Below are 22,893 nucleotides of genomic sequence, written 5' to 3' on the forward strand. Positions count from 1 at the left end.
TGCAATGGCTCTGGGGAGAATGGCTCCATTTTGCAAAGCGCTGGGGTACGACGTTGCCCTTTTTGGCCTGTGGTGGTTGGAAAGGGACTGCTGCCCCTGAATCAGTGCTGGTGCCATTCCGCACTCATGTACAGTGCTGCATGAAAAGGGTGGCATTGCAAGAACACAGGGAAGAGGGTGGATGTTTGAACTTTGTGTCCCTTTCTTTACAGGTGTGGTGAGCCCCCTGGAGGTGTCAGTGAGCTCAGGGAGTATCCAAGTTGCTCGGGGACAGACGGCAATCCTGCCCTGTACCTTTACCACTAGCGCTGCCCTCACTAACCTTAATGTCATCTGGATGGTCATCCCACTCTCCAATGCCAATCAGCCGGAACAGGTATCAGTCTTCACTGGAACATGGAGCTGTCTGTGTCTTTTTCTTCCCTTGTCCCATCAACATCACTTGGGCGGGGGTGCATGTGTTGGCTGTGGGCTGTCTGATCACCCTTCTGGATTCTAGGGCAGAAAACCTGTGCAGTAGCTGGACTTCTGCATTAGTGTCACCAGCTCATGACTCAAGATAGGGCATCCCAGAAGACGAAGCATTCCTGTTGCGTTGGCCCTGGAAGGGCCCAGCAGTGGAGCTGTAGGATGATGGAGGTCAGGGCTGAGGTTCTTTGGCAGAATTCATAGTGCCTCAATTGTCATCCCCTCTAGCTCTGTTGCCTTTTGTAATCAATATTGACTCTGTCCTTTTACATCTTTCTGTGCCTCCAATTGTCACCCTGTGTCCCAGCATGTCTTCCCATGTTGTTATATGTGCCCTATGTTCCTTACTCTTGCCTTGTGCTTCTAATTCTTTCCCCACTACTTTACTTGGCACCTAATCTGTATCCTCAGTTGTTCTGGTTTGACTTACACACTGGGCAAGTGTCCAGTGTAGCGTGAACTGCTCTGGATTCCAGGTATTCTGTGGGTAGGATGGGGCACTAGGAGGATGGCCCAGTTTAGGGCACTCTGTCATGTGGGAGTTGGGGGCTCAGAGGTGGCTCTGGAGGATCTGGATCTGGAAGTAGTTGAGGCTGAAGCTAAAAGGATGATTGATCCTTTTGTACTGGGGTTCTGCAGTATTTCCATTCTGCAGAACACTTCTTAAGAGACAGATGTTCTCATGAACCCACCTGTCCTCCTAATACCCCACTGCTTGTTGCTTGTGAGGGTTTCATTTTGAAGGACATCAGGAGGGCCTCAGTATCTCTGTGGTGGCCCAGGGACCATAGTCTGAGAATCTCTGGGCCTTATGCTCAGACTGCTAGAAAACACTAGGAAACCTTGTTCTGGAATTCACTTGTCCCAGGCCAGCTCGCCTCCCTGAGGTTCAGTTGTGAATTCTGGAATCCACCAGTGAAGCGCTGTCATGGTATAATTCCCGTCTCTGAACCTTAGCGTCCAAAAGATGGGGGTACCAGCTTGAATCCCCCTAAGCTTAATTACTAGCTTAGATCTGATAGCTGCCACCAATCAGGACTTGGAGTGCCTGATAAACTCTGGTCTCCCCAAAACCTTCCCTGGGGACCCCAAGACCCAGATCCCCTGGATCTTGACACAAGGAAAGTAAACCCTTTCCTTTACCGTTGCCTCTCCCAGACTTTCCCTCCCTGGGTTACCCTGGAAGATCACTGTGATTCAAACTCCTTGAATCTTAAAACACAGAGGAATTCCACCACCCCCCTCCCCTTTTCCCCTCACCCAGAGGCAATACAGATTCAAGCTCTGTGAATCTAAAACAAAGAGGACATTTACCTTTCCCCTTCCTCCTCTCTCTCTCCCACCAAGTCCCTGGTGAGTACAGACTCAATACCTTAGCTTTAACAAAGGGAAAAAATCAATTAGGTCTTTTAAAAGAGAAACTTTTAATAAAAGAAAGAAAAAGTAAGAAATCTCTGTAATTTCAAGATGTAATATTACAGGGTCTTTCAACTTATAGACACTAGAAAGAAAACCTCCCCCCAGCACAATACAAATTAAACTACTTCCAGCAAGTTACACATTTGCAAATTAAAAAAAAAACAATTAAAAAAACTAAAGCTGCCTTTATTCTGATACTTACTAAAATTAGAACAGAAGAGATTGTTTTAGAAAGATTGGAGGAATCTGCTTACGTCTGGTCCCTCTCAGACCCCAGAGAGAACACACACACAGAACAAAGAACACACACCCAAGCTTCCCTCCACCCAGATTTGAAAGTATCTTGTCTCCTGATTGGTCCTCTGGTCATGTGTTCCAGTTCACTGCTTGTTAACCCTTTACAGGTGAAAGAGACATTAACCCTTAGCTATCTGTTTATGACAAGTGCGTTTGATTTTCAGCAGCTCATGTTGTTGTTCCAGCTGTGTAAGCAGTCAGTGACTAGTGACTGTACCTCGTTCCCTGGAAATTTCCACTACCTGCGTCTGACGAAGTGTGTATTCACCCACGAAAGCTCACACTCCAAAACGTCTGTTAGTCTATAAGGTGCCACAGGATTCTCTGCTGCTTGTAGCCCTTTGTTATTTCCTGGGGCCTGGGTGCCTGGTCGTGAGGATCATTGCAATGAACTGAACAGGCAGTTTCAAATCATATTAGGGCATCTCCACCAAGGGGAAACCTAAAGTGACTGGCTGCTCACCCACCAGTGTCTGTTTCCAACAAAACACTCAGGGCGCAGCTCAGGGAGCCATGGAGATTCTCCCTCAGAGTCCATCCTGCCTGGTGGATACTGACCATTGCATGAATGAAGAGGAGGAGGCGGCAGACATCCCAGATCCAGTCAGAGAAATAAACTGGGGAACCTGGCATGTTGCCTCTGATAAGAGAGCCTGTTGCAGTGTGTAACTGACACACACCCTCTGAGGCCATTGCTGAGTTTCCGTGTTATCACAGAGCAATCCTTCCTTAGAGACAGGGAACTACTGTCAATCTGCATTCAGTTTCACTAAGGTCCATTAGGAGCTGGCCCTTTCTGATTTGCCCCTCATTGTAATACACATTTTGCTTCTTCACAGCAGACAGTAGAGAGATGTCCAATCCTTCTTTCTTTTCTAGGTTATTCTCTACCAAGGGGGACAGATCTTTGGTGGTGCACCCCAGTTCTATGGGCGAGTGGGGTTTGCAGGGACAATGCCAACCACCAGTGCCTCCATCTTCATCAACAACACCCAGCTTTCGGACACTGGCACGTACCAGTGTTTGGTCAACAACCTCCCAGACCGAGGTGGCAGAAACATTGGAGTGATTGGACTCACCGTCTTGGGTGTGTGTATTGGGAGTGGGGAGACAAGGGAGTTGTGTGTGTGGTGGGATATGCATTGGGGAACAAGACAGTCTGGGGTGTGTGTTGGGGGGGACCTGGAAACATTAGGGGTAGGTTGTGAGGTGGGGCTGATGGCTGTACTGAGGGGTATGGGAAAGTATCTTGTGCATGTGTACATATTGGGGGGAAAAGTGCTCTTGGGGCTAGGATATGAGGTGCTTTGGGGAATGTACTGAGGGGATGAGGGTGTCTTGTGGGTAGGTATATTAAAGAGGCCATGACAGTTTCTTACATAACAAGAGAATGGAACAGACCTGTGGTCCTTGACTCTGGTTTCCTTCCCCTAAAAGTGGTCTGTACTGAGTGCTTCATTGTAGGTTGTAGATCCCCCAATAATGCACTTGGACCGTGTGCCATTACTGTTTCCTCGGGGCAAATGTTTTCCTGTCCTCAGCCCATAATCAGCATATGCTGTGGAGCAGGAGGATTTAATGAAGGAAGGATTTATCACGTGATCCCAGCTAAGGAACTGCAGATGCTCTTCCTCTCAGAGATGGGTCAAATGCAAAGTGGCCAGGACAAAGTAACACTTTCATTTTTTGTGCCAGAGTCTTAGTGGGGCTTCTGTGTCTGTGGCTTCCCTGTCAATCTCCCCCGTTCCCCATTCTGCCCTTTCACTGCCTTGCAGCCGCACGCTGTTGCTCACATCCATGATCCTCTTTTTTCTCAGACTTGGGGGGCACACTCACAGGCAGCAGGTTCAGGGCTGCCTGGGGCGGGGACCAAGTGGGGCAATTTGCCCCAGGCCCCACAGGGGCCCCCATGAGAATTGCTTTGACCCAGGCCCCCTGAATCCTCTGGGTGGCCCTTTGTTGGATATGCCTCCTGACGTGCTGTTGCTTTCCCCTCTACTCTCATTGTAGTTCCTCCTTCTGCTCCGCTCTGCAGAATTCAAGGGTCCCTGGATGTCGGCAGTGATATTACCCTGACCTGCAACTCAGAAGAAGGCATCCCTCGGCCGACATACCTCTGGGAGAAGTTGGACAATGCTCCCAGGCTACCCCTGACTGCCACACAAGGTGCTCGCTCTATTGTTTACCTTCCTCTTCCTCAGGTGGCTAATTTGGCTTGGTTTTGTTTGTGCTGCCAGTGATGATACAATTTATGGCGATCACCCTGAGTCATCGCACAGTCACTTATTCGTAAAAAAGGTACCATGTGGGGAATAAAAAGGGTGACTTGACAGCTATAGTGTCTTGGGTGTCCTCTAGTGGCCATTCTCTCTATAGTGTTTCTTCATATAGGAAATGCCTCTTGGGCTACAACTGCTCAACAAAAAAAGTTATGGCCAAAATGTTCCCAGGTTACTGTTGATTTGGGGGACCACACTGATTTAAATGCATTTCAAAGCAAACTCAAATAGCCAAGGACTGGAAATTGTGGAAAGGTAGCCTTAGGATCACCCAAAGAATTTTGCAACCTCTTGAATCGGAGACTTACCGCTATTCCCCAGTGTGGTGCCGAGGGATGCTGTGCTTCTGGATCAGCTGTCCTCCAAATGTGAAATAAAGCTAAGGCCCTGATCACTTTTGGTTCTGAAAAAAATCCCATGGTACCACTTGTGAGACTTAGAAGTTTGTCTTGGTGTACTGGCCAAATGGCAACTCACCTATTTCTAATCTTCTGCCTTAACTTACTCCAGAGTTTCAGTTGGTATGGGATCCTTTGAGTTTTTTTGTATAAAACAGGCATGAGGAGCATTGGCATTGGCTGTGTGGGGAACCCAGGACTGGACTAGCAGAGAGGGCTGCAGGGCAGGATTGAATTTTATGGGAAAAGCTGGGTGGGGAAGGTTGCACATCCCTTGCTTGTATTTTGCCTGGCTCTCTTCTCAAGCACAATATCAGCCCCAAGCTTTCACACAGAAAAATTCATTTACAAAAAGAAAAAGAAACTCTACTGTAAGCTCCTTAAGACCTAATCGCGCGCGTGTGCGTGTGTGTGTGTGTGTGTGAGATGCTTCCTTCTGAAGGTTATTTTCTAATTTATTTCTCTCTTAAGAGTCTAACACTAGAATTCCCTGTTTGCTGGATTTGCCTTTTCATGGTTTTCTGGAGAGGTTATGTATAAATCCTTCTTTGTCTTCCTGCTTGTCTAGACCAAGTCCAGGGCACGGTCACCCTCCGGAATATCAGCACTGTGTCCTCAGGTCTTTACCAGTGCGTGGCTTCTAATGCCATCGGAACCAGCACTTGCCTTCTGGACCTGCAAGTCATTGCACGTAAGTACAGTCCAATGGGAGGTTTGACCATGTAGTTTAGCTCTGCTCTGGCATGTATACCCTGAACCATCACAGGTAGGACCCTAGTGCCCATGACTGTGGGGATGGAGAGCCATCTGGGCCACCACATTCTTTCCTAGCTCCAACCAGTGGAGCTCCAGGTTACACCCTAACCCTGATTTCATCCATCCCTTTTTTTTCCATGTTCCCACAGCTCATCCCCGAAGTGTTGGCCTGATTGCTGGAGCTGTTGCCACGGGTGCAGTTGTGCTCATTGTTTGCATTGTCTTGGTGGCTGTGGCACTGGTTTATTGGAAGAACAAACACAAGGAGGAAGAAGAGGAGGAGATTCCCAATGAGATAAGGTTGGGCTCAGGGCAGACAGATGGCAATGAAACTTGGGTCACAGCTGGCTCTGAGTGATCTTCACTCCCCTCCGCTGATCCCACTGATGTTCTCTGGGGCTGCCAAGAGCACCTGCATCCAGAAAATGGAGGCAAATGCTAGAGATAACTAATTTCTGAAGGTCTGAGTTCTTGTAGGTGAGGCGATGGAGGGGAGATCTTTGCATACCCTGTCTTTGCACAAGGGGGATGGAGGCTGACATCACTGGCTATGTGGGGAGAGAGATTTCAAAACTGAAGGGATGAATGTGGGTGTAAGATGAGTGAGGCATCCCATGCCATGGTACCAAACAGCAATGGGGGAGGGCTCTGGGGATAGAGGAGAGACTTTGTCCAAGCTTACAGCCCTGTCCCTGGTGAGTGTCCTCACCCCACAAACACTGCTTCCCATGGGATCTTTGCCTCAGTGCTAGCAGATGGGACAATTAATAAGAGCTAAGATGAGTCATGACGGATGATGTGTGATCAGGACAGGATGGTGCCCTTGGTTACTGCATCTGTCACCTGGCACCTTTGATCACCGCTGCCATTACAGCTGGGTGAGTAACGGATTTTTCGGTTAGTTAGCAATTGTGGGAAAAAACCCACCTTCTTTCAGGCCCCCTGGCCACAAAACTGCTTGAAATTTTTAGTGAATTAAAAAAAATTCGTTTTGGGTCAAACAAAATGTTTCATTTTGATTTTGAGCATTTTTACAAGTTTTTAAAATAAAATTAAAAGGCATTTTGAAACAAGAATTCCTTTAGAACTGGGATAATGGAACCATTTATTTTCTTTGCAAAACAGTTCAGTGAAATCAACATGAATTCATAAAAGGTTTTGGTGTTGCTGAATCAGTATTTGTTGCCAAAATATATTTTTTGTGTGGAAAAACTGTGCCCAGCTCTGTCACCTGTGCCTCTGTGGAGGGAGGTCAGGGGCATGAGGGGGTCTGGGGGATTCTGATCTCCTGCCCTCTCTCTTTAGGGAGGACGACCTGCCACCCAAATGCTCTTCGGTCACAAAAGCGTTCCATGGTGATGCATCCTCCTCGGAGAATGACACCCTCACCTCCTCCAACACCTACAACAGCCGCTACTGGAACGATCCCAAAGCCAATCATGCCACAGACTCCTTCACCCGCTTCAGCAATAACAATGAAGTGCGCCAGCCCTTCTCCCGCTCCGGGAGCACCAATGCCCGCCCTGTCTATGTCAATGGAGGCCACCCATCCCCAGCTCCACCCAAGACGCTGGTGGTGACGGCCAGCACGGCACCATCCCCACAGGAGGTGGCCAGGAGCAATGGCTCAGTCAGCCACAAGCCAAGGCCTCAGCACACACGCTCTTATGCTGTGAGCCAGGCGACGTTGGAGCGGATAGGGGCTGTGCCTGTCATGGTGCCGGCCCAAAGCCGGGCAGGCTCCCTGGTGTAGGAAGCGAGAGCGGGTGTAAGGAAAGCAAGAAGCTATTGTACCAGATGGGGCGAAGATCTGGCCAAGAGACCTTCCTCTTCCTCCCTGAAATGGGATGAAGGGGGAGACGTGCTTCTCCCTGGTGCCCGCCCCCCTTCACTAGACTTTAACCTACCAATGCGATGGTCCTTTCTTTGCCACACCACCCTCGGGATCTCAGGGGGCTCCTCCACACCAGCTGGATCTCATAGATGTGCCAAGGCGATGGGAGGGGTCCAAAGGGTGCCAGGCCCTTGCAGGGGATGCTTGTTTGTTTCTAATCTCCACCTGATGTAGAGTTTGGGGTTTTTGATTTCCAAGGAGTGGGCGAGTTAGGTGGGTTTCATGAGGAGAGCCAGAAAGGGCATGGGAAGGAGGGGCCTTCTGTGGAAGGACATCAGCTCTACTGCGCACGTGCCCACCACCAGCCCAAGAACAGGTGATGGAATCAGAGAGGTGAGCGAGGAGACGCTGGCCATGCCAGGCTGATTTCAAAGGGCCGAGGCAGAAACAGACCCACCAGCCAGAGCAGAGCGGAAGGGGCGGGGAATGGGCTTGGACGTTCTATTTATTTATTTCTGTTTCCTTCTCTCTTCACACTGAACGGTTTCCTGCACTAGTTCTGGATGCTTCTGGAGCCCCATTTGCCTCCTTGGAAACTGCTGCCACTGGGGCCTCCTTCCCCAAGAAGCCGCTTGGAAGGATGATGTGTGTGGCTGCTGCAGCAGGAGTTTTCTTAGAGGCTAAAGGAATCGAGTGAGGTGGGAAGCAGCAGCAGCCAGCTCCTGTCAGGCTGGCCAAAAGCCTCCATGGCTGAAGAGCTGCCCTGTTTCTAGGTGTGTGGCTTAAATTCTCAATGAGCTGGGCTTAGCTTTGCCCTTTGCATGGCAGGTTCTCCCTACTGGGCTGGCCTGCATGGTCCTAGCACGGTGCTTGTTGAACTGGGAAGGCCCTGGCACTGAGGCACCATCTTTACTCCTCCCTTGCTGGATGCTGGGGTTTGGTTTTAAATACTGCTCTTTAGAAAGACTGCAAGCAGGATCCTCGTGGAAGAGGCAGGCCCACAGGGTGGGTGTCCTAGCTATCTGCTCTGTTCCCTCCATGCCAGGTGGACGGGTCTCTGAGGTACCTCACACTGGCAGATGTGCATGGTGCTCTGTTGCCTCCAGGCCACACCTCACATATAACCAAGTTTTTCTCTTGTGACTAAATAGCCTTAATCAAAGCAGAGGGTCTAAACCATTTGAGGGTCTTGCTGTTACAAGGGGGCTGGAGCCCAAGGGGCTGGATCCCACTGCCTCAAAGAGGGTGGAATCACATCCTGACATCCACAGGCACCTCCTTCATAATGCTGACACTGACATACTTAAAGGGAACACCCCCACCCTCACCACCACTAAAGCACCAGAGGCTCCCCCGTGGCCCTAGGAACGGGAGGCTGCTGTCCCCATCCTTGACCCTACGTGGGATCAGGGAGCTGTATAAATCTACCACCATCATCCTCTTCTTCCCCCCTGTCCCCACTTTCCCTTCCATATGGCACAGATGCTGCAGGGGTCATCTCTTTCATGACCACACAGACATTGCTGGGAGGCTCCTGGTCTCCGTGTGAGCACAGCCATTGGGCTGAGGGCTGCCTGGGCTGCATGGGTTTGAAGCTTGGCTGAGATTTTGTGCCTTCTTTGCTTAAAGAAAAACAAAAACCAACCACCCCTTTTGCCCCCAGCCCCCAACTCTGCCCACAAATATTGCAAACCTCCCAGGCAGACAGCTGCCTGGTTTACACACCTTTCATGGGGAGCAAACTCTTTCCGAGTGTGCTGTCTGTCTCTCCCTTGACTGCTTGGAGGGGAAGAGCAGCTTTGAAAATCCTAATGTGAAAATAATCCCAACAGATTCTCTCTGCTTTTGCAACAACTCCTCTGTGACGTTTAAAGGGATGCTGGCCCTTGGCAGCCCTGCTTCAAGGTTGGGAAAATTCTGCTGCTTCTACCCTTCATGAGACTGTTCACACCTCTTTCTTTATTCTTTCTAATTGTCTAAAATTCAATAAAATTTTATTCATATAAAAAAAACATTGTTTTGCTGGCTTCTTTCGTTCAGCCTTGTTCTTTACATTTCTATCTGCTATTGTTGAAACTCTTCCCTGAAGGTGACCTGCCATGACCACATGACAGTTCTTGCCCCTTATTAGCAGAGTCATTGGTAGCAAACACTTTAGATAGGTTGCAAAATGGCTTCAGTTATAGCCTCCTGGGTTTGCTTGCTCAAAGCTCTCTGACACATTCTCCCTGGGGATGTAATTTACCAAGCCTGTACGCTCCCTCTCTCGGCCCAAAGGTGAGTTTTATTTTCTTGCTGGTCAGAGGGAAATTGCTTCTGCTGAGTTGTGTTAATGGGAAAAAAGATTTTAAAAATTGTCACACCTTTTCTCACACACTGCAGCATAGCTGTGCTTCATAACCTGAAACATGGTATGTTCCTAGTCCTCACTGAGACTAAGGGCCCAAACCAGAAACTTCCACTGACTTCAAAGGGCTTTAGATCAGGCTTCAAGTCTGATGTTTGGGGGAAAACCTGTTTGGAAATTAACTAAACTTCTGACCATGTGAACCAGGCATGGAAAATACTCACCGCCAGGGTGTATGAGGTTTTCTGCTTTCAATACATGGTGATTGTAGCCAACTGGTACCTGTTAGCTACACCTGGAACTGAGAAAGTTATCTCAGCATGGTTGCTCTGCTACGTTCTGTTTGGTTTTTCCTATTTTTTCCTTAAAAACCCAATTCATAAAACTGAATCCAGCATGAATAAGCGTAAGGGTCCAAAAGCACTATTAACTCAGCCATGCTGACTATGTGTCTGTTTGGGACTTCGGTTTAATGTCCAGCTTGAAATATGTGCGTTTGTGTTGTTAGCTAGCGCCCCCACATCATGTAGGACGTATACATTACACTTGTTCTTGAAACCTTAACTTTTGCATTTACTAACTTAATTGTGCAACCCTGGTGTTACATTAATCCAGGAGTTTTTTCATTTTATTCCTATTATAGCCCTTTAAGTATTATGTACCATTAGCCATTCCCCACCATCAGCTCACCCTGGGTCAAATTCTATAGATGACACCAAGCCCCCAGCATAGGTCCTTGTAGTGTCTGGAGTCGAGTAGCCATAGTATAAGGATATGCTGCTTAAGTAGAGAGGGCAAAGGACTACAGAAAGGCACACACAGAGCCCCCTCAGCTGCTCTCCTTAATCTCAGCTTTCATTTTAAATGAAATATCTTGTTATGGTTACAAAGAAAATCTTGAAAACATGACTTGAGTATAACCTATGCAGCACTCTCTGCCTGAGTTTGCAGAGAGCCTGAAACAATAACTCAGAGGTGGGAACTACCTCTTCTTTTTACTACATGCTAAGTCAGATACCACTAATGATACTTAAAATGTCAACATGGCGAGTTAGTTCACTGCTCATCACAGCATGTAAGAGCTTCCAGTTTCCCACATAGGGAACAGCATACAAGACTAGCTGTAGATGAGAGGGGTATGGAAGATATAAACGTTAAGATGTTCAAACCTTTAATGAAACATGGCAGCAGGGGCCCCAGTGATTTCATTTTCCTGAATGAGGGCTCAGTTTCAAAAGTTTGGGAAACACTAGTCTGCACATCTTATTCTCTGTTTACTTCCTTTGTGCACCAGAATCATGACTGAGACTCTTCCAGGAGGTGGGAATGTGGCTGCAGAAGCCGCAGGGGGACTGCTCACAGTGGGTTGTGGTGGGGTCTGCCAAAATGATGGCATTTTAACAAAATATTTATTAAAAAATGAGCTTGAAGGAAGTTAGTCAATATGAAAATAGAGGATCCAGCCCTAACAACGTACCCCACAAGCAGTCCCATAACTGATTTCACCACACTATTGCAGGAGGAAAGGCCTCTCCATTGTAGAGCAATCTGGCCAGTAGGAGTCGATGGGACATCCCTCAGACAATAATGCTTTCATAGAAGGTGACCTTTGATACTTGAAGCTACTTAAGCATGTACAATTTTTCAGGAGTTTTCCACTGAATGAGCCTGTAGAGTGGCATAGGAAAGGGTTGTCCTCTCTCATTAAGTTTGAGCTTTTGGGAATAAAAAAAAAACAAAACAAAACAAAAAAAAAACTCTCAAAAGGTTCATGAACTGAAAATCCGAAGGGAAAAGATTCAGGTCAATTGCACTTGTTTTGATCTTTTCTATTTTGTTTAACTTTTTAAAAAAACCCTATTTTAAATGGTTATTAAAATAAGTTTAGATTTCAAACTGAAAAGTAATTTTAAATCAGGAAACAAAGTTTTCATTTAGAAAAGTGTCAAAATTGGACATTTTGACAATTTCCAAACTTGAGTTAAGAAATGTGTCAAAACTGATCCTTCATCAAAACCACAATGCTTTGCTGGAATCAGCATCTCTTTTATGGAAAAGAACATTTTGTTGAAAAAGTGCCCAACCAGCTGGACATGCCACACACACAATTAGCCAGCCACCACCAAAATCAGAGTGAGGCTATAACAGAAGGTGTGAGGGTTTTCCATTACTGCAACGCTCTTGCCTTGTGGGGGGTGCTACACTGAAGGCCAGCGGTACCAACACTGAGTCTGATGCTGTGTTTGTTAATCCAGGGTTGCACCCTGATCGCACTCTGAACCTGGGCACGAGAGAGGAAATGTAAATAACTGAGCCAGCACTTAAGTCTGAGGAGATGGAAAGCCAAAGTCCTGGCATTTCAAATGGCGTCCCCTCCTGCAAATGATGATTCTGGTGGCAGGTACTTGTCTGTGGGGAAGACACTGGCAAAGGGCTATGAGCTGTGTGTCTTACTCTGTTCACCTAAAGCAAGCCCAGGCAATCACTCCCCACAAGGGGAGCTCTCACAAGGAGATAGATCCCTGGCACTGCAATTGCCCAGAGCGACTGCCTAATTCTTGCTTTCATCTGGCCTGTGGAAAGGTTTCTCTAGGTCACACTGCACAACAGGGGCTAGGAGTGGGAAGACAGATGCCTTGCTTGAAAGCATAGGAGACATTGCTAAAGCCGTTGATGGGCTCAAAGAGAAGTCTTTCTTTGGGGCGCTGACACATCCAGCTGGTGATAATGAGAAGCCCTCTTCTTTAATATTAGATCATGGTCCTGCAAGCAGTGCTTGCTCATATGACTAGAATCCCCGACAGGTACAGGACCTCCTCTGAGTGTCAGGACTGGGTCCATATTAAGGTGGCTAATGAAAACAGCACATGTTTTGTTTTCACACTTCCCCCCCAAATAAAGAGCTTGAATGAGAATGTAGGTTGCCAGGATTTTAATCTACCCTGACAAAAAACAAAAAGCATCAAGGAGAGGCAATTAAGACATGGTTTGTATGAGAGCTGGCAAAGATTCTTTGGCATTTTATACAGGCCGGTCAGCTTCTGGGTCTGGACTTATTAACTCATGCTTGAGGAGGGACAAGAGCAGTATTTGCTTACAACCAGTTTCTAACTGATACAGTCTTATGGGAGAGTTGTTGTCACACAGCCTGCGACACATGAGCTGAAGGGTCTACCTGCCACATTAAAGCCAAAAGCTCCAGCTGTTTAGTTTGACTGTATGTATTTCAGTTGTTACATTTCACAGAGCTGGGCGTGAGCTGCTGAGCCTGGAGCCAGACTTCCCCTCATAGTAACAATGACAATACACACTTGCCTGTATATAGCACTCTGCCTTGGTGGACCTCTGTCATAGCTTTCCTACTCAGATCTGACCCTTAGAGTTTGGAAAATAAGATGCTAGCCTGAAACCTCCAAGCTTAATTACCAGCTTAGATCTTATAGCGCTGCCACCAGCCAGAAATTCCAGTGTCTGACTCACTCTGGTCTCCCCAAAACCTTCCCTGGGGGACCCCAAGACTCAGATGCCCTGAGTCTCACAAATAAAGGGAAATAACCCACTTCCCTTCCCCCTCTTTACCTCCTCCAGATCTCCCGCCCTGGGTACACTAGGAGATTACCCTGCTTCAATTCCTTGAAACACAACACCGAGAGATCAAGTGTCTCTCCTCCCGTCTCCCAGAGGCTATACAAATTCAAGCTTAGTAACTCTAACACAAAAGATTTCCCCCCTCCCTTCTTCATTAGCCTTAACCAGAGGAAAAAGCCAAACAGGTCTTAAAAAGAAAGTTTGATATTAAAAGAAAAAGACATAAAAATGGTCTCTGTATCAAGGTGAAACATACAGGGGTCATTGGCTTTAATGAAACAAAATGAACAAACAGCCTTATTCCAAAAAGAAATACAATTGAAAACATTCCAGCAAACTACACACATGTAAATACAGAAACAATATAAAAACCTATATTGTCTTATACCTGTACTTACAACTGGGAAACAAGATTAGAAAGTCTGGAGATAGAAAGATCACTCCCAGAGCTGAGAGAGCAATAGAACAGAACAAAGAACACACACCCAAAACTTCCCTCCCTTGAGATTTGAAAAAACCTGTTTCCTGATTGGTCCTCTGGTCAGGTGTTTGGTTCCCTTTGTTAACCCTTTACAGGTAAAAGAAACATTAACCCTTAGCGATCTGTTTATGACAATCTCAAAGTGCTGTGCCAAGCTGGGTAACTAAGTATTACCATGCTAATGTCACAAATGAGGAAACAGGCACAGAGTGCTAGTGTGATTTGGGTCACTGACTGTTCAGTGGCACCACTAACTTACAGAGCCGAGATGCCCCCTTTCAAGGCCGTGCACTATGGGTGCACCCCCCTCCCACTATCGGCATGCCCCACTCTACAGGGACTTTGAGGGAATGCAACACAGAGCCACTTATGCGTGGCCATATTATCACCTTGGGGCCCATGCAAAGCCCATCTCTACTAATACAGCGATGACTGAAGTCATGGCTAGAAGTGGCCACATAGAAAGGCCAGTGCAGTATTAGACAGTCAAAGCCACAGAATTAGGGATAGAAAACACCACAGAAATGTGCTAAGAGAATTGTTGGGACTTTTTTCTCTGTCCTCAGTGTTACATCATGGGTGAGAGAATAAAGACTGTCTTGTAACACCCAGCACAATAAAAATGTGTATTCTTGGCCAGTGAAATGCTGATCTGGCCACCAGAAGGAACTTTGTCAGGCAACACGGAAAATATCCCACAGTGCTTTGGGATGAAAGGCCTTATAGAAATGCAAGACATTATAGCATTTCAGAGACGTGTTGCTTGCGGGCCTGACTGTAAGTCAGGACTTCTTGGTCCTATTACTGTCTAAGGAATTGACTCAATGTCACTGGGTGACTTTGGGCAAGTCACATCACTTCTCTGTGCCTCAGTTTCTCCACCTCTAACATGTTGTTAATGGACTCAAAGTGAATAATCAAACAGGAGCTGTGATGACTAATTCTACAGTCTTCAAAAAGTGATTGGAGTGTGAGCAATGCTGACATCAGATGCAGATATGAGTTGCCCACAGACTGGGGATGTCTGGATGTAGGTGTTGGATTGGCTCATAGATATTAGGTTTCATTCCCAGAAACAGTGAGGAGGATGAAATCATATGAAGGACAAAGCTGGCAGAGAAAGCTCAAAGCAGGGTTGGTGGTGCTAGGGCATGAAAAGGGCAGCAGAAAAATAGAAGCGACAGTCTGCTTTCTGTATCCATTCACTGGAGGAGACGGGTGAGCGCGTGGGTATGTACATACAGTCACTAGAGAGATCAGGAAGACAGCAGGCAAACCTGTGACTCTCATGAGTTTGAGGCATTTGCCAAGTCCAATCAGCTATCGTGGGTTATTTTCCAAACTAACCTGTTGCAAACCCATTGTCATGAGATGTTGCTGTGGAAGGATGATAAGGATGCAAGACAGATGTGCTTGTCTGGAACAGGCGGTTCCTTCTTGGTTACTAGGGAGTTGTGTGCACGCTGCGGTCCAAGGAACAGTATGTAGTTAAGGTTTATTCTCCCTCTTTCTGGATTTGGGTCATAGATCTAGCCTTTTCAGCAGCTCTATGACGACACCTGCTGGAAGTATGAGGAGTTGTTTCAGATGCAGGTTCCTCACCAAGGCAGTGTGTCTGTACCAGTACTAGGCATGCTTATTGCCATTACCAGCTTTCCTCCTCATTTTAAAAGGATGCAGAATGTTGCTCAGTTTCACTTCCTATCCTAGATATTCCCACTGGGCATGGTAAGCAGAGCTGAGGTTGAAGTGCAAATCTGAATGGCACAAACTTTTACATTGATTATTATTTAACACATGCACGTAGTGCTATGGTCCCTGGTGATTTACACAGGGGACTGAGTGCGTGGTTCCCCCCACAACCAGAGCAAACAATGGACTGTTCTCAGCTTCACAGCTGGTCCCTTCCTCTGTAATGGTCTAACTGAAAGCCCTGATCCAAACATCCCCAACCCTTACTGAAGATCAGGCCTGGAACAGATGCTGAACGTTGCAGCTTGGGGTTGATGACTAATTCTACGGATACCGATTTCTAAGGGACAGGATAGAGAGAACCTAACTGGCACAGATACCCGCCTCCAGTCTCTGTGTTGTTCAGCAGTCACGTATCAATCCACGGCTGGGAAACTAGGGTGGGAAGGAGCACATAGTGGGTACGGCTGTGGAGTGCCTGTTCTAGAAGTAAAAGACAGGGACCAGCCACCTTACAATGCACACCTGCTAAACCACCCAGGGTGGCAGGAGACTCCTGGTTTTAGGTGCAATGTAGGGAGACAGAGTGGCCTAGTGGGTGGAACACTGGACTGGGACTCAGGATCACACTGGCCACTAGCCTGCTGGGGCCCCTCTCTGTGCCTTAGTTTCCCCTATCTGTAAAATTGGGGTTAGGATACTCAATTCCTTTGTTAAACACTTTGAGTATCTACGGATGAAAAACACTATATATTGTTACTAACCAGTGTCTCTGGCTTCAAGGGAGCTAATGATTTTTCTCTACTTCTGCCCTACTCCTTTAGTTTGGGAAGATATTGCTTTCTCTGCTCTTCCATTCGGCCTGAATCTTCCCCATCTGCCATGGGAGATGAGTAGAGGACTCAGAGCAAATGAAGAGGCTAACCTGCTTGCCTGCCCAGCTGCTCTAGGTCAGGATGGCTTCCCCTTTATAACTCTTAAGAGACTTGGTGAAGAGGCTGTGCCCAGAGCTGGATCCAGATCAACTGGAAACCAGAACAGGACTGGGGTGCTGGTTCAGACTTAACAGTCAGACTCTTAAACTCTCCTTATGAGATGCTGGTTCCCAAAGGCAGAAATCTTAAGATCATTGATCTTTAAAATTTTATCTGCATTTGAACTGGCATCAGAAAATACGTTTCTTTAGGTTTTGAATCAGACCAAGAATCAATAATGCATATCTTTCTCTCATACCCAGGGCCTGCTAGGTTTGATCTTGAATGTTTATGGATCGATTTCCTAATAGATAAAGAACAAGATGGAGTACAAGCTGGTTTCTGCTACAGACCACCAAGTCACACTAGGGAACAGGATGACCACTTCCTTATGCATCTATCTACATGTAGGACAAAAGCTGTGTGACCATGGGGGACTTCAATTTGAGTGACATGCTGCCAGTACTAAAACATCCTTGAATTTCTGTTAATAATAGATGACAATTTCCTAACTCAAAAAGTGTTGGAACCAACACAGGAGAATTCTATATCATACCCTTTCCTAACAGATAAAGAGGAACTGATCACAGAACTAAAAATTAATGGTAGCTTAGATACAAGAAATTATGACTTGATCACATTTATAACACACAAGCAGAATAAAATCCAGATCAGTAATTATACACACACACACACACACCCCTTTAATAGGGCCAGTTGCACAAAGCTGAGAGCAATTATGAACCAAATAAGCTGACAGGAAGAATTTAATCAGAAAAATGTGAATCATCATTGGGAATCCTTTAAGAACACTTTACTAGATGCCCAAAAAGTCATGATCGAGGAAGAAGCTGTGCTGGGTTGTTTTTTTTTTAAATTGCTTCATTTAGAGGGGAAAGTGAAAGCAGCTATAAAAAAATACAAATGGAAGATGGGGAGGTTGATAGTAATGAATATAAACCAGAAGTTAGGAATTGTAGAAAATAGATAAGGGCAGCAAAGAGACACAAGGAGAAATATATGGTCAGCAGAGTTAAGGACAATGAGGATATTTTAAAATATATTAGGAACAAAAAGAATCCTGAGAATGTAACTGGTCCATTACTAGATGAAAATGGTAGAATCATTATTAATAATGCAGAAAAGGCAGAAGTGTTCAATACATTTCTGTTCTGTATTTGTGAAAAACAGATGCTATAGTCTCCTCATATGGTGCTGATAACATTCTCTGTTCCAACAGTATCTCAAGAAAATGTTAAATAGAAGCTACTAACAACATTTTTAAAATCAGCAGGTCCAGATAAAACTCCTGGATGCAAATTAAATAGCACTCTGAGTAGCTTACTAGACCATTAATGTTGATGTTCACTAAGTCTTAGAGAACTGAGGAAGTGCCAGAAGCCTGGAAGAAAGTTAATGTGTCAATTTTTAAAAAGGGTAAATGGAATGATATGAGTAATTATAGGCCTGTCAGTGACATTGATCCTAGGAAAGATAATGGAGCAGCTGATATAGGACTTAATTAAGAACTAAAGGCAGGCACTGTAATTAATACAATCAGCAAAGGTTTATGGAAAATAAATCCTGTCAAGGTAACTTGATTTAGTGTGTGTGTGAACTTGAGATTACAAGTTCAGTTGATAAATGTAATTGTGTTGATGTAATATTCTTAGATTTCTGTAAAGTGATTGACCTGGTACACACATTTTGATTAAAAAATCTAGAATATAAAATTAACACGACACATGAAATGGAATAAAAAGTGGCTAACTGATAGGTCTCAAAAGGTAACTGTAAACAGGGAATGGGGTGCATTGGTTCTTGTCCCTACGCTATTTAACATTTTTATTAAAGACCCGGAAGACAACAAAATCACCACTGATAAAGTTGTCAGATGAAAAAAATTGGGGGAGTAGTAAATAATAAAAAGCACAGGTCACTGATGCAGAGTGATCGGGATTGTTTGTAAACAGGGCACAAGCAAGCATTATGTTTTTTAATAGGGCTAAATGTAAAGGTATACATCCAGGAAGAAAGAATCTAAACCATACTTCCGGGATGGGGGAGACTGTCCCAGGAAACAGGAACTCCAAAGATTTGGTGGGTCATGGTGCATAATCAGCTGACCATGAGCTTCCAGTATGATGCTGTGGCCAAAAGAGCTAATACAATCCTTGGATGCATAAACAGGGGAATCTTGAGTAGAATTAAAGAGATTTTTACCTCTGTATTTGGCACTGGTACAACCACTTCTGGAACTGTGTGTCCATAATTCAAGAAAGAGGTTGTTAAATTGGAGAGGGTTCAGAGAAGAGCCAAAAGAATGGATTAAAGGATTAGAAAACATGGCTTCTAGCAAGACTCAGGGAGTTCAATCTATTTCGTTTAACAAAGAAGATAAGGGGTGATGACTGCTCTCTGTAAGTAATTACAGAAGGAACATATATTTAAGGATGAGCTCCTCAATCCAGCAGAAAAGGGTCTAACATGATCCAATGGCTGGATGTTGAAGCTAGACAAAGTCAGACTGGAAGTAAGGTGTAAATTTTGAGTGGTGAGTAAATAACCATTGGAGCAACTTACCAAGAGTTGTGGTGGATTCTCTATCACTGACAATTTTTAAATCAAGATTGGATTTTTTTCTTCAAGATCTGCTCTAGGAATTATTTTGGAGGAGAAGTTCTATGGCCTGTGTTATACATGATCAAAATGGTACCTTCTGGCCTTGGAATCTATGAATACAGGCCCAACCCAAGCTCTCACCTGTGAACACCCTGTGCTTGAGGGGTATTTGAAATCTGAGCTTGATTCTAAATCTGAATTTGCAAATAGCTCCAATCTTAATAGACCAAACCAAAAAAAACCAAACAAAAATCAGACCCAAATGATGTGTTTGAAACTTTGTGATCTGAATTTAGGCCCCAGCATCATCTTTCCATGCCAGTAAAGCCAGAGGGATATGACAGACACGCTCTCAGTGGTGGTCTGAGAGTTAGGCTGTGTTTTACGATAAGTGTGGTGCACAGCCTCAGTGACTTACCAAAGCCACAAAGTTTGCATATCTGACTCTCTCTATGCATGGACTTGTGAGCCACATGACACTGCCTCCCCCACTGTGTAATGTTACAATGCCTGTCAATTATGTTGTATGCCTGAGAATTAGCACTAAGGCTGGATTTAATAAAACTGAGCATTTGGAATTGGAGCTGGACATACTATCTTTTGCCTAGATTTTTTTCCAAAGAAGTTTTGCTGTTCATGAATTATTCACAAACAGGACCACACTTTACTAATTCATTTGTTTTCTTCAAGGGTTCAATGACGAGTCTGTGAGAACAAAAGTGAGTTGCTGGATTGTTTGCAAAATGGGCCCCGAGACAGAGGGTGGGGCAATAGCAGCTGAACTGGCGCTAGTCACTGAACCCCAGTTAGCTGCCTGAGATTAAACCTGACTATGAAAGCTGTGTCTAATTGAGAGACTGGGGATGGGCCTGAGAGCACTACAAGGCTAATTAACCCATTCACCCAGAAATTAGGATAGGCACAGTAAGAAAGTGCTGGGAGTTGGTCTCAGAGTTAGTCCTAAGCGAGCTCTGTAAGGGGGAGATCTCTCACCACTCCTATCCTTGGTCCCAAACCCAGATGGACTATGAAATACCTTACACAAGAGCAGATTAGACCCACTAGGAGCCCTTCTCTCACCCCACAGGATACAAGTAACTTCCAGTAAAATCAACAGGAGCTACTCACATTCTGCAAGAGGCAAAATCAGGCCCCAGGCAGCTGATTCCTACCCAAACAAGAGTGATGTGTGCTCTCCATGGCCACAGCTGGACTTTGTAGTAAAACACACCCTGTGCATGCTCTTCCCCTCACCCCACCTTAGACTTAAGAGGAGATTGCAGCTTTCTTCTCTGAAGTAAAAGAGTGAAACAACACATGTTCTTGAGGAAGTGGGCTAGAAAGTAGCTATATTCTCATATTCGAGTTGCACATGCATTGATCTAGGGGGAGAATATAGACCCCCTGCCATTCAGATTAACAATCATACTTGGCACTGCTTTTCAGCTCCAGAGCTGAAATTGTTTTATAATTCCCCCCCATTTCCATTTTATTGGTGGGGGAAATGGAGTCACCAAGATGAAGTGCTTGTGCAAGGTCACCAGCAAGTCAGGAATTAGAACAACTGCACCAGTGTCACATGAGCTAAGTACACCAGCCTTCCACAGCATGTGGGGATATAACCCAATGTGACCGGGGGCTTGCAGGATTGAGAGTTGAAATTTGTTTCTGACATGTTCAGTCACTCGGGCTAAAGTAGAATAACTGTTTTGAACAGCAGAACTAGGACTGCTATTGGTTCTGCATCAGCCACAGGGTTTACCAATCTTTGATGAAATCGTGTGCATGCAGACATCTGTCTTTACTGGGGATACAAGCTAAGACCTTCCATTCCATTGCCCAGACCCCTGCCAATTGAGCTCAACAAGACCCTCTCTTAGAAGCTTTCCTAGGTGCTGGCTATGTAGCACCAAAGAACTAACCCTGAGGGGAGTTTGGAGACACCTTAAGGGAGATTTTTGAAGTGGTTTTGTTCCAACAAATGGTACCAGCCTGAAGACCCCTCTTCACAGAACAGCTCCAGCACAGGCAGCACCAGACCCCTCAGTGCTGTCCCCCCTCACATGCCTCATCCCTATGGCGACTCATTTCAAAACAAACCCCCATGGCACAGCACCCCTTGTCCCATACTCCCCGCAATCCTGAATGGATGGATCTTACCCTCTGCTGCCTAGCACCTCTGCCTTTCTTCTCCAGCCCGCCTCACCTTATCTCCCCGCCCATTATATCTTTCACTGCTCCTCTCTCCCCATGCCTTTGTCTTTCCCCTTTGGGGGGTTATTGTCTCTTGCTTCTAACTCGAACTAGCTACCTTCAGCCTAGTTCCGATGGGCTCCCCTCTTGCTTTCTTCCTCTCTCTCCCTCCGCCAGTTTCCTGGGCCTTTCTCCAGTCTCCTCCCCCTAATCTTCTGGGCCTCATTCCCTGCATGTCTTCTCTTTACTTCCCTCAAACTCCTCCTTGTTTTCAGAGGCAGATTTGGGGTTTGTGGGATCTTGAGCCACAGCAAGTGGGGTCCCCCCAGCACTACTGCCAGGGAAATGAGGTTAGAGCACAGGGGCCTCCCGCACTTCCCAGCAGGAGCACTGGGCAGAGCAGGTCAGGGCATGGGAGTGCCCATTTTTCCAGGGACCCCCAGGCATAGGCCTCAGTGGCTAATCCACTTCTGCCTGTGTGCTTCCCCCCTTCCATGTTCCTCTTCCCTGGCCCAGTTCTCTCTGGCACTTGGTTTTCTCCAGGTCCCCTTTTCCTCCCCCAGTTCTCTTATCTTTGTGCTGAGCCCAGAGGAGCTCAAAGATTCTTCTCACCCATACCGGCCCCAAGGGCAAACTGATGGTCTTGTAGATGTCCAAAGGCCTTCTGGAAGCACAGGAGCTATTCCTGGTGCTAGCTGACAGAGGTGGTTTTAGGGTTAGAGCCCCCCGCCCCCAGTGAGAACTACAGATGAGCCCCCCTATGCATTAAAACACCAAGGACAAGAGTGCCAGCCCCCCAAAATCTGAAAGATTCTTCCTACAAAAGAGGAAATCAATTCTTCCCTTGATCAATAAAGTGATCATTTCTTGCCCCCTCTCAAATAAATTCATTATAACAGCCACTTCCTCAGCACATCATGTGTGCTTTGTGGGGCTCTGCTACTACTGCCTTTTTCCTGGGTACCAGGACACCCCAACCTCCCACTCCTGACATGCTCCTCACTTGCTCTTACCTTTCCCCTCATCCTGTGCAAGCGCCAGCTCTCTGCTCCCTCACCCCCACCATTCAGCCTCTTGAAGGCCAAGGAGCAGTGTGAGACAGGGTTCACTCACTACACTAGGACCTCCTGTTGACCATCCTGGGAATTAGTTTTACCAGCTGGTGCATCTTCTTCAGGTGGTACTTCTTCCACTGTCCCCTCACCCTGCAGGGCCTGCCTCAGTCCAGGAACCACAGCAGCCTCTTCATGACTTAGCCTTCCAGCCAGGTCCTCAGTCATGGTTCCCCCTTCCAAGGTTACTCCAAAATATCTTCCTATGAAAACAGTCCCAAGCAGCCTTCTCCTAGTCTGCCATGATGATGCCACTGTCCCAGTGGCCAGTAGGGGAACCCAGGCCCACCCTCTACTCTGGGTGCCAGTCCAGGGGTCCTCAGCTCAGCAGTTCTGGGCTCTATCCTCTCTGCTCCTGCCTTAGATTGCTTCCTACTCTGTCTGGCCCCCCCTCTGGGAATACCAGCTCCAAATCAACTTCCTTCTCTCTCAG

General features: G+C 46.3%; 1 protein-coding gene across 1 annotated transcript; it reads left to right on the forward strand.

The window, feature by feature from the left end:
* The first annotated feature begins 214 nt into the window (after positions 1 to 214).
* Positions 215 to 8,359, forward strand: IGSF11 (immunoglobulin superfamily member 11). The gene is made up of 6 exons (XM_032775984.2): positions 215 to 376; positions 3,064 to 3,271; positions 4,195 to 4,350; positions 5,430 to 5,552; positions 5,767 to 5,917; positions 6,923 to 8,359. The coding sequence occupies exons 1-6, from the start codon at positions 338 to 340 to the stop codon at positions 7,368 to 7,370; spliced, it is 1,125 nt and encodes a 374-aa protein (XP_032631875.1). The 5' UTR covers positions 215 to 337; the 3' UTR covers positions 7,371 to 8,359.
* Positions 8,360 to 22,893: the final 14,534 nt, after the last annotated feature.

Source organism: Chelonoidis abingdonii, chromosome 1, assembly GCF_003597395.2.
Source record: "Chelonoidis abingdonii isolate Lonesome George chromosome 1, CheloAbing_2.0, whole genome shotgun sequence".
Classification (NCBI taxonomy): domain Eukaryota; kingdom Metazoa; phylum Chordata; order Testudines; family Testudinidae; genus Chelonoidis; species Chelonoidis abingdonii.